Source organism: Carassius carassius, chromosome 43 (genome assembly GCF_963082965.1).
Source record: "Carassius carassius chromosome 43, fCarCar2.1, whole genome shotgun sequence".
NCBI lineage: Eukaryota > Metazoa > Chordata > Actinopteri > Cypriniformes > Cyprinidae > Carassius > Carassius carassius.
In genome coordinates, this window is record NC_081797.1 from 5729778 (window position 1) to 5742127 (window position 12350).

Consider the following 12350-nt stretch of genomic DNA (forward strand, 5'->3'; position numbering starts at 1 on the left):
TATAAATACATATGCGTGCGTGTGTTTATTATTTATTTTAGATAATTTTTATATAATTATATGTAATATACAAACAAAATAATTTTTTTTTTAATGTTTATATATTTGATCTAGATATAAAAATAAACCCCTGACAAATATAGAACCCTGAGTCGACAGCTGTTTGTTGTTCCCATCTGCCTCTGATAATGAAGTGCAGGATGAATGTCCCCACACTGTGATGAAGCCTCAGGTACAGCAGTGCACTGTGGGAGCTCAGACACACACAGCTAGACTCCAGCGCTCTGGGTGGAGGTGTGAAGCAGGCTGTCGGTCGGTCGGCTGCACCTCATGTGTGAATGAACTCATTGTAAGAAATCATAGCTCCCATTACTGGGAGTTCAGCTCTGGATCCTGGAAGGAACACAGTCGTTTTCAGCCCACTGTATTGTGTTTCATCTACTGATAGGAAATCTCACAGTCTGGAGCCAGTGAAGACGCCAGCTTCCCTATGATTGGCCAATATGCTTTTGGGGGAGGGAACTGGGTTTTAACAATGGATTTTGTGTCCTAACAACAGTTAAGACACAATATAGACTGTCAGGGGTGTTAACTAAACTTACTAGAACAATTCATAGTTTTAAAAAGCTTAGTGAGACTGAGACTGATGCTTTCAAGATTAGAAAAGCATTGTAAAACTATCACAAATGTTTCTATCTGACTCATACACTATATTCCACCAAACTTTAAAGCATTATTAAAAGTCATAGCATCTACCCTAGCTCTCCTTCGACCAAAAATTCGACCAATTTGTTTTGTTCACAAAGCTAACTGACCAGATTCTCAAGTTTAACTCAATGTCTCCAAAATTAATTCAGCACTTTAAAAGAAACAGTTGTCAGCAAATAATGACTTTAGCCATTTGTACTAATGTTGTATTTTTTATAGTATTATTATTTACATAGTTCATCATTTAAATTAATAATATTATATATATATATATATATATATATATATATATATATATATATATATATATATATATATATATATATATATATATATATATATATATATATATATATTGTTTTTTTTGTATTTAATTTCAGTTTATCTTTTAATAATTTTGTAACAATTATGTACTTTTGGCATTTTAAATAGTCATAGTCATAAACATGAGATCGAAATTATGAGATAAAGTCAAAAGTATGACATGAAAGTTAAAATAACCACATTTAATTATATTTTTTTTATTTTGTTATCTAATTATAATATAATTATGACATATTTCATAGTTTGAACTTTTTATCTCATAATTTAGAATTTTACATAACAATTTAGATTTTTTTTACTGTCATAATTAAGTTTTAATCTCATAAATTAGAATTGTATCTCATAATTTTGACTTTTTATGTTTTTTTTTGTGTTACTATCATTTATTATTTTTTTTATTTATTTTTATTATTTATTATTATTTATTATTAATCTCATAATTATGATTTACCAAAGCATTTTTTTTCTTATGTGGGGGAAATGGGCTTCCATATTTATGAGATATTCATATTTAATAAATATTTATTAAATAGTTGTACTTTATTTTTTTATTTCAATTTTAGTGTTCACTTATTAATTTTAATTAGTTGCCCAGGCAACATTTGAAAATGTTCAATTATTTTAAGATTTTATTTACATTACTTTTAAATATTTGTATTTTATTTCGGCTTTAATAGAGTTTATTTATTTATTTGAAACTTTAGGTAACAATAACAACACTGCATTTCTCACACAAAGCTAAATCTCCTTTTGTGTCCCACAGAAGAATGAAAGTCACCACGTGAGGGTGAATCAAAAGAACTATTCCTTTAAAGCCTCAGGCAAAGTCTTTCTGTCAACCACAATTCAGCTCTAAAACTTTATATTCCATTTGTCACCAAAGACTAAACGTGTCCCTGGATGCAGCTACACTTTCTCCCTCTCTTTCGAGGTGTTTTTGAGGATACCGTCCCCTGTACCGTCCTCGTTTCCTCTCATCAACATACGCCGTGTGGATGGGTCACCAGTGGCAGGACATTGTAGCATAAGCAACTTTTGAGGATTAAATATGACATGAGGTCCATCGACCAGGCGGGGAACGGCGAAAGCACAAAACAAAGTCACGCAAGGAGATCTGACAAACAGAAATATGTTTTGCAAGCCATGACAATGTCTGGACAACCTTTCCCTCTCTGCACTAACTTGAACTTAAAAAAAATGCAAAAAAGACATAAATGCCAAATGTCTCTTTTCTCTCGCTCACAATATCTGAAGGCTGTTCTTTAATTTTAAGGTTCAGTGACGCACCAAACACATGAGATTGAGAATAAAGATGAGATTGACGCACCAAACACTTGAGATTGAGTATTAAATATTGTGTCGTTGAGTCATTCTCTTCAATGCTTATGCCCACAGATGCTGCATTCTCTAAGGTAAGAGATGACCTTCAATTTAAATCATCCCTGTGTCTCTGGGCAGGATGAGAAAAGCATTGTGGGAACGTACAGAGTGTGTTCTCCCCCTGCTGGAAGACATACATACTGCATTGTCTTGCTTCTGAGCAAAGAACACTATGCAAGTGATTTCTTATGTCATCTTAGCAATAAAAACATTTGTGGATAGTTGGGTTCTAAATTCTGATTGGATAAGCTGCATTCAAAGACACTGTAATAATGTGTGTGCACGGGACTACACATTTGTAGAATTGTACATAAACGTATGCCATAAGCATAAACATACAGCTGGCGAAGCGTTTAGGCATTTATGGAAGCCCTTTTCTATCACAAAAGAGAAAGTATGTCATAATTCTGACTTTTTATCTCTGACTTAGTATATCATAATTTTGATATGACAGATTTGTTATTTAGATGCTGGAATTTGCATGAGCAAAGACTGAAGGCGTCTCCAGAGAGGAAAGAAAGCTGCTTGTCCAAATAGGTAGCCTAATTCTGATACATGCAATAAATATCGATTATGACATGTAAGCATTTTTCTATTTATGTAACCTAAACAATAATAATCTTTTACACTGTAGGCCTAATCCTTTAATTTTGAATATTTGGCATGTTTGTGTGCTGCTGCGCGACCCTGTGTGTGTAATAAGCAGAGTGTATGTGCTGTTGACTCGCCTATAGGCGCATATTACTAACATGCTCTTTAAACCAGGTTTTTGTTGGTCAAAGGCGCAGTCTATTTCCATTGCCCTGAAAATATCAACACGCCAACAATGTGCCTGAACCCTATGGCCTGAACACACCTCGTTGTCAGACCAGCACACCCATGAGCACACAAATGGGTGCAAATGCACTTGCTATTCAAAAAACATGCCGCAGCATGTGAAAATAATAACTGTGCCAGGCACCAGGTGCTGTATTGCGCCAGGTGTATGATAGGGCCCATAATTTCCTCATAATTATGATTACTTCATCATTTACATTTTTTTTATCTCATAATTATGACTGTCAGTTTTGATGTTTTATCCTTTAATTTTGAATTTTTATTCTAATAATTTCTATTTTATTATTTCAACTACTATATCGTCATATTTCGATTTTTTTCAATCTGATAATTTAGATTTTTTTATCTCATAATTTCAACTTCTATCTCATAATTATGACACAGTGTTATATTTTTGTATTTTATTATAACAATACTATAACAAAACTCACACTTACAATCTTACACCCTTATCATGCAAGGTTCTCATTATATTCTCAGCTCTCACCTTCACATGTAAAGGTTTCTGCTGAGTGTGTTATTCCCAGCTGTCCAAATGCATTTGAGCCGCACACCAAGACCTGAGCGTCACCTGAAAGAGATCAGATATCAGTTATTCAGCTCTCAATTAAACCAGAGGAAGTCTCCACACACAGATCTAAGAGCACTTGATCTAATCAAAGTCTAAACAGAACCACTCAAAAATTACTGATGTGTGCAACACCCAAACCCTTTTATTTTTCTACCCAGGCTCTCAGTAATAGGAAGCCCGTTTCCGCCACTGAATAGAAAAGAAAAAAGGTAATTGCGAAATTTTTTCTAGCAATTGTGAGTTTACATCTAGCAAATCTGACCTTTTTTCTCAGAACTGTGAGATATAAACACAATTGCGAGTTATAAAGTCAGAATTTCGAGATATAAAGTCAGAATTACGGGATATAAACTAACAATTCTGACTTTTTTTTCTCGCAATTGCGAATTTGTATCTCGGAATCCTGACTTTTTTCTCAGAATTGTGAGGTATAAACCCAATGGCGAGTTATAAAGTCAGAATTGCGAGACATAATTTCAGATTTGCAGGATATAAAGTCCAGTTCTGAGAAGAAAAAAAGACTGATATGTTGTTATGAGTTTTTAACTCACAATTCAGACTTAATAACTTTATATTTTATTAATCACACAATTTTATAGTTTATATCACACAATTTTGACTTAATTTATCAAAATTGCAAGTTTATATATCACAATTGTGAGAAAAAAAGTCAGAATTGCAAGAAGTTAAATTGAAATTGTGAGAAAAAAGTCGCAATTACCCTTTTTTTATTTTTCATTCAGTGGCTGAAACGGGCTTCCATACAAAATCCACCACACAAGAGTTCAGAATATGAATTTGATGACCGTCAAAATAACGGAGAAGTCCCAATTACAGGACACCTGCTGTACCCTTGAGGATCAGGCAAAGGCCAGGGCTAAAAGGTTATGACCTCTGACGTGTGACTGAGTGGAGAAATGTTTTTTGTAATACTTCAAGTCGACCGCTAGAGAGCAACATTGTCACGTCACTCGTTTCCTAGAAACATTAGTGGGTAGAGTGATGATGTAATCCCAAAGTGGGCGGGGACACTTTTTGCCATTGTTTTAAATACAAGTCACAAATAAAAGTCACAAACAAAAAAAGTCACAAAATTCTTCTATGAAAATATTCAATAATAATAATATTAAAACCTATTATAATATCTTAATTCTTATTTTAAATTGATTTAATCTTTTAATATGTAAAATACAAATAAAAAACAAGTAGACCTATCAGAATGGAAGATAAAGAAATTTGTGTACAACAATATAACGTTGGTTCTTTTTGACTTAGTCACGTGGTGTCTGTTTCTTTATTCAGCGCTGGTCAGGATTAACCAATCACAGGCGCTTGTGGTCACAGGAGCTTAAAACCTTTATAGAGCCTACTCGCGCCGCTTTCCATTTATTTATCAGGTAAATATACTTGTATACATTGATTTATAGGATTAAATGATTTTACTCTCATACACATATGTGCCCTATATGACAAATAATGTCTTGAGATTTGAATAAGACATTGGATAAGATATTTGAATAAGATATTTTGTCATGAGCCGACAAGCTCCTCTCAAGAGCACGATTGTTTGTACCTCAGAGCATGAAATGTAAAGAAGAAAATAAGAAACTGTACACTTACACTTCATGGCATTTACAGTAGAAAATAAATTATTTATTTTATTATATCCATATGAACTCTTTAATAATGTCTGGCAATAAATTTCTCTACAACCTGAACTTGAACTGATAGGCATACTTCAGAGTTTCTAACGAATTACTTAGAGATGCTAAGCATTTATTTGTAACGTGTAAAAAAAAAAAAAAAAAAAAAAAAAAAAAAAAAAAAATTATATATATATATATATATATATATATATATATATATAGGCTATATATATTATTATTATTTGTTTTTCAATGTCCAATGCTATATTTACATGCATTTTAATAAATACAGATTATTCCAGGTCCTACTCCACGTAGACATCCATTTTAAATAAAGAAACAATAACACTCAGCATACACTGTATCTACTAAATGTTTCATGTTTCAAAGATACTGTTTATATACTAAAATATCCGTCAGACAGTATCTCTGAATAAATAAACACAGGGTGGCAATTTGAAATGACAAATGACATAAATGCGAACTGAAAACATCAATATATTAGCAGACATCAATTATGCACAAGATACACGTCACCTGTGTGTAGCCTTAATTTAAATCAAAACCACTGGGGTCACCTTGCATAAATACCACCATGTCAATATAAATCTCACATAAAATACAAGAACTCCACTTGCAAACATTTAGCACAGCTTTTGATGATCCACATATGTAATCAAACAAGAGCCAAACTAATTATATAAACAGACACAAGGGTTTGACTTTGTTTGGTGGGTTTTCATGCCATATGTGATTCGGAAAGTAAAGTAATGTGACAAAACAGCTGAACTGGTACATGAAATAATGGATGGTTTGCTGGAAAATGTTACGATTTTCAGACTCCTAACTGCATGTTTAGCCTGCTTAGTGCATCTCCAATGAGGTCCAGCTCATGTCTTAGTTCTTCCACCACGTTGTTGATGCTGGCCGTGTCCTTCAGAACATCTACGCTCTGTGTGTACGGATTGTAGCGCACTGAGAATGGCCTCTTGATGGTCTTTGCAAACTCCCTAAAAATAAATGCAAATTATAGTGCTAAATACTCAGATGATATTTGCAGTAAATACTTTTTAAATTCAATTTTATTATCATTTAATTCAATGTAAGAATACAGTTTCATTTTCCATACCTCATTTTGACTTTTGCTTCCTCAAAGGAGTCCGAAACAAAGTAAACATCCTGAAAGGTGGTGATGATGCACTCTTGTTTGCATGTCACATTGGGGTCAAAGGGCAAGATCCTGGCGTTTCCTGAGAGTGCATGCTGGATGAAAAAAAAGAACGATCGTCTCTATTTATAAGGTGAAAAACATGCATTATGCATCATGAAGAAAAATCTTTTGTGGTTCATTACCTTCAGCTCGCTGATGGAGGACAGCAGACCGGCTCCATAAGCTCTCAGTCTTCCTTCTTGCTTACAGAGGCCAAACTCCACAGTGAAGAAATAACACTTAAACATAGAATTGAATTGTTAATAAATATCTATTTGTAGTATTCACATGAAAACACTCAATCTCAAGGCCTGTCATTACTTACAGTGGCGAGTTTCTGTACAGAGTCATCTGATGCTCCCAGTGACGCGAGACCGATCTCCTGACTGAACTGAGCAAAGCTGGGCTCGGCCAAAAGAGGGACATGTCCAAGCAGCTCGTGACATGTGTCTCTAAAACAGACAGACACGTTCACATGATCACCTGCTCAGAGTAACAATTCCTGTATCAGTAAAGTTCTTTAATTATAGCATATCAAGATAAAGTCTGTTGCATATCTACTGTAAAAATCTTTTTTTTTCTTTTCAGTGAAATAAGCATAATTTGTATGTGAAAAATGTGTATATCAGACAGATATAGGAAATATAAATGTAAAAAAAAAAAATTATTATATAAATATAAATATAAATTGTATATGACGTGCCAAACAGGAAATAATTTAATAAAATCTGAATATATAAATGTAAACTGTGTGTATATAGAAGTAACTCTTAATATATTTATAAATCAGAATATATAAAGTTAAATCAGAATATATATATATATATATATATATATATATATATATATATATTTAAAAATCTGAATATATAAATGTAAATCAGAATATATAGTTATGAATCTGACAATACAAATGTAAATCTGAATATGTACTTATAAGTCTAAATTTACATAGATACAAATTGTGATACAAAAATGTAAATCACGAATATATAGAAGTAAATCTATATATATGGCTTTCAGTCTGAATATATAAAAATAAATTGTGAATATGTACTTTTAATTCTGAATATATACATGAAAGTTGAAATATAGCATTTATATATATAAACTGAATACATAAATGCAAAATATTGTGAATTTATTTTATTTATAAAAATTACTGCTGTCAAACGATTAATCGCGATTAATCACATCCAAAATAAAAGTTTCTTTACATAATATATATATATGTGTACTATGTATATTCATTATGTATATATAAATACACACACATGCATGTATATATTTAAGAAAAATATGTTATGTTTATATATTCAATATTTTTATATATAATATAAATGATATGAATATAAATATAAATGTAAATATATGTAAATATTTTCAAAATATATACGGAATGTGTTTGTATTTATTATATACATAGTAAATATACACAGTACACAGACCTTATATTACGTAAACAAAAACGTTTATTTTGGATGCGATTAATCATTAGACAGCAGTAATAAAAATACTAAATAGAACAAATATGAATATAATGTGAAAAAATATACAAATGTGCATATATACACTGTATACACACACACACACACACACACACACACACACACACACACACACAGTCTTACATAAACTGTAAACACATTTAATATAAATCAAATCGCTTTGTTTCCAAACTTTTGGTCTGTACTGTATATATATATATATATATATATATATATATATATATTTATTTATTTATATATATATATATATATATATATATATATATATTTTTTTTTTTTTTTATATACATTCTATATCTAAGATCTTTTTTTGTAAATATATTAGAGTGACAGTCACATCATAGTTTAGTTTGCTAGTATTTGATTGTTTGTGTACTCACGGCTCGGGTGTGTAGAGGGGGTCTGAGCTGTGTCGCACATACTGAGTGCAGTGAAACACACGGAAGGCCAGACCTGCCAGGAAGTCTCGTGGGGAGAGATACCCAGCCACAGGCCTGATGGTGAAGCCGGTGCGCTCTGAAACCGTTCATAAAGCAATGTTACAGAGAAAAGAGTCTATAAATCCTGAACAAACCAACCATTAAAGAACTGGCATCCCTTTCCCTCACCTTTGAGGAAGCGTGAGATGTCCTCCAGCTGCGGGATGTTGTCCTCGCGGACGTCACAGTGTTTGATGAGCAAGGGCAGGTTCTTGAGATACTCGCGGCAGGCGTGTGTGGGGTAGAGTTTATTCAGCTCCCTGAACACCACTCCCCACGTTTTCACCTCCTCGTCTGTGAACTCTATTCGGGGAATGGGGTCTCCACTGATGGAAGGGTCAATATTTAATTAGACTTATATTAAATGTGTAGTACTCTAATGTTAAAGTATATAAAAAAACTCACTGTTTGTAGCTCATAGCCAAGTCTGCGAAATACTTCCTCCTTTTGCGATAGACGTTGTCCTTGAATCCCTGTCGTGACAGAATCACAACAGTGAGCAACATGATGACATCATACTGATGCGGTGATCGAGATGAAACCTTGCCACTTACTGGATGATCAGCATCCAGGTCTGATCCGTACATCAGCACGCGGTTCGCACATTTATCCAGATCTGAAATCTTCTTCGGGAACCAAGGCATGCTCTCCATCTCTGGAGAAAAAAAACCAACAGTCACATATTGAACAGTTGTGTAGTAATTAAAAAAAGTCACATCTGGCTGATATTGTCATTCATTCGTGTACCGCTTTCTTCAGGCAGGCGGTTGTCAGGCGCGTCCATTTCGAGCACGTTCACATGTTTCCTCAGCAGCTGAAGGATCTCATGAAGCTGTTCGCGGTTGCTGTCGCAGTCTACGAAGATCTCGAACTCTGAGTTGCGCCTTTTGGATTTTCTGGACTCGATGTGCACCAGGTTGATGTGGTTTTCCTGCTGATTTATATGTGATGGTTAATGTTAACCTTTATAAATCAAGTAAAGGAGTATTTAAACATGCAAGAAAATCATAAACGACCCGTCACCTGGAAAAGTTTTAGTGCCTTGACAAGTCCACCGACTTCATTCTTCAAGGAGAACACAACAGCAGCCCGGCCTCTCTCTGTAGACGCAGATTTGTTGTCTTTATTCTCCTCGATCTTTGGAAAAGCAGATTTGTTCATCTGTAAAACACAGGCACAAAGCATAAATAAATGTCAGATGAGGTCAGGTAGAATTAGGTAATCAAAGGTCATTTGTAAAGATGAAAATTACATAGGATCCACCCCCTGCCCTCATTTATTGTTTTACTTGACTTATGTTTAGCATCAACATCTTCCTCTAAAAATAAAAAATGTCAACTTATAATAAATAGTTGTTATAAAAATAAATAATAAATCAATTATATATATATATATATATATATATATATATATATATATATACATATACATACACACATACATTACATACATAAATTACATAAATAGATGCATACATAGATAAATTATATATATATAAAAAAAAATATAATAGTTTTTTTTAATTTATTACAGTGATAGCCATACTATCGTAATTTATAGGCATTCTGTCATTTCTGCTAATTTTATGTGTTTCAACTCTATTAGATTTAGAAGTGAAATTCAAAGTGGTCAAAAAGTGCAAATAACTTCACAGCAGGATGCCACTTTTATTAGACTGTTTGGAGACAGCATTTTTTTTTTTTTTTACTAAATATTGGTCACTGAGGGGTTTGTTTTTAAATAATCCTAAACAAACTCCAGTTGCGAACAGGTCATCCGATTAAAGGTGCCGGTTCCTGCGTCAGTTCAGCACCGTGGACAGTGACAGTCATCGTGACCTGCTTTACATAAGAGGGACACTGTGCGAGCCCTGTCCCAAGGTTGCAGACATGGGATTAAGTCCAAGAAATCACACCGATAATTATGATTATTGATATAAGAAATATGTAATGTATATATAGTACATACATCAATACAAATGTAAATTTTTTTTACATATTTTTTTAATTTAATGTTATTTTATTATTTATTTAGATTGACATATTTAATTACATTTATTATATACAGAATGACCAACACTCCTTTAATGGCAACAAGTTCAAACATAAATGACAAAAGTTGTCTAGAAAAACTTTAATATTAAATAAATAATTAGCATCAAATAGTATTAAATAAATAAGTAATAAATAAATAAATAATGTTTAATATCTGTATGTAATATTGAAGAAATAATATTTGCATTTAATACTGAGTCATATAATAATTTAATTTAAATTTCTATGAGAGAATCACCATCGGCTTCTTTACTAGTTATTCATACAAAAATGCCAAAATATCTTTAATAATCTTTAATCAAATAATTAGCATGAAATAGTATTAAATAAATAATAAATTATAATAAAACGAAGAATGTTCTAATTTCATACATTAAACATGCATTACTTTTATTTAATAGTAAGCTATATAATAATTATTAATTAAAAATGTTATTTAAATTATAAACTACAAAAAAACTGACCATGTTTCTTTTATCACGCATGTGGGAGAGTAATCGTCCCTGTCCTCGTCTTCCAGACAGCAGGATTCCCGACAGCATCACAGAGTTGACCGTGGCAGAGTTCGGAGTACTGCGATTCACTGTATTTAACAAAGACGGGCCAGTGTCTGTCGTCTTAAAACAATCTCATTTGGACAGCGAGGAAGCCTATTATTAGCGCCCTCTTGTTTTAATCTAACACTGGGATTAGGCTGCAATTAATCACTCTTCCACACACATCTCTGTAAAGTGTATTCAATTTGATGCATCTTTAGATATGGTGCGAGGAGGATTGGAACAAATTATTGCTAACGGTGTCAAGCATGGATGTGTTATGCATAAAACTGACTGGAGAGCTTTTGAGTGCTTGGATAGCAGTGCACCATAGGATCCCTCAACTTCAGTTTCCTCCACATTTGACATGTTAGAAATCTATGCTTACATTTGGCATTATAAACCTTAAATAACATTTTTTTTTATGTTTTATATGAACCTCAACCTGTTGAAAACTTAAATTCTCACCTGAGTTACAATTATAAAAGGTAATATATTTCTAAAATGTATGCAAATCAACCAAATGAGTAAAAAAAAAAAATTGTTTGCCATTTAAAATGATAAAAAATTGTGGAAAAAAGTGCTTACCTCATTGTTAAGTTGCTTCTCTTCCAATGTCAGACCAAGGTTCATGGAGTCAAAAGATCTTCCTCTACGCGGTCCCTCGTTTTTAGTTGAGTACATGCTGATGTTTCTTATTATGTCAATGAGTTTGTCAGTCTTTTAACTAGATGTGCTGCAGTTGTTATACAATGAGACTGTGCGCTTTGCTATTTATATGAGGTTCTGAAGAGGAGGAGGAGGGGTGGCAAGTTAATCTTCCTCCTGACAACAAATGGAAAATGAGCAGCTTCTCACGTCATGGGGATATTCATATGAAAGACATAGCTTTTCATATTCTCTTTGACGTTCTGCACACAAAAAAGGTGTGTGAGGAGAGCCGCGTCACCTGCAGGAGTTAGGAACAAAAACGCCCATACACAGGACACCAAAAAGTCTTCCATGATATCTCTCTTATCTGTCTGCTTATGAAAAACTAAATATTATAAGAGCATAAGCCAGTCATTTGGTGGGTGCACAAATGTATACAAAATTTT

The 12350-nt window shown here is 32.9% G+C and overlaps 1 protein-coding gene across 3 annotated transcripts; it reads right to left on the reverse strand.

The window, feature by feature from the left end:
* Positions 1-5721: 5721 nt before the first annotated feature.
* LOC132125259 (tryptophan 5-hydroxylase 1-like) lies at positions 5722-12018 on the reverse strand. 3 transcript variants are annotated; one of them, XM_059536573.1, is made up of 11 exons: positions 11842-12018; positions 9687-9824; positions 9411-9594; positions 9218-9318; positions 9069-9136; positions 8793-8989; positions 8565-8700; positions 7002-7128; positions 6820-6915; positions 6596-6729; positions 5722-6476 (listed from the first exon to the last, which is right to left on the reverse strand). In XM_059536573.1, the coding sequence occupies exons 1-11, from the start codon at positions 11935-11937 to the stop codon at positions 6302-6304; spliced, it is 1452 nt and encodes a 483-aa protein (XP_059392556.1). In that variant the 5' UTR covers positions 11938-12018; the 3' UTR covers positions 5722-6301. The 3 variants fall into 3 exon arrangements, with proteins under 3 accessions (XP_059392556.1, XP_059392555.1, XP_059392557.1); XM_059536572.1 differs by having other exon boundaries at positions 9411-9597; XM_059536574.1 differs by lacking the exon at positions 11842-12018 and adding an exon at positions 11182-11322 and having other exon boundaries at positions 9411-9597.
* Between the last annotated feature and the right edge of the window lie 332 nt (positions 12019-12350).

Bases quoted from the DNA above. Each gene is read 5' to 3' on its own strand.
- LOC132125259 (XM_059536572.1), bottom strand. From the start codon at position 11,937: ATGTACTCAACTAAAAACGAGGGACCGCGTAGAGGAAGATCTTTTGAC. The intron at 9,598-9,686 runs GTGACGGGTCGT...CATATAAATCAG, and splicing joins AGGCACTAAAACTTTTCCAG to CAGGAAAACCACATCAACCT. The intron at 8,701-8,792 runs GTGAGGGAAAGG...GAACGGTTTCAG, and splicing joins CATCTCACGCTTCCTCAAAG to AGCGCACCGGCTTCACCATC.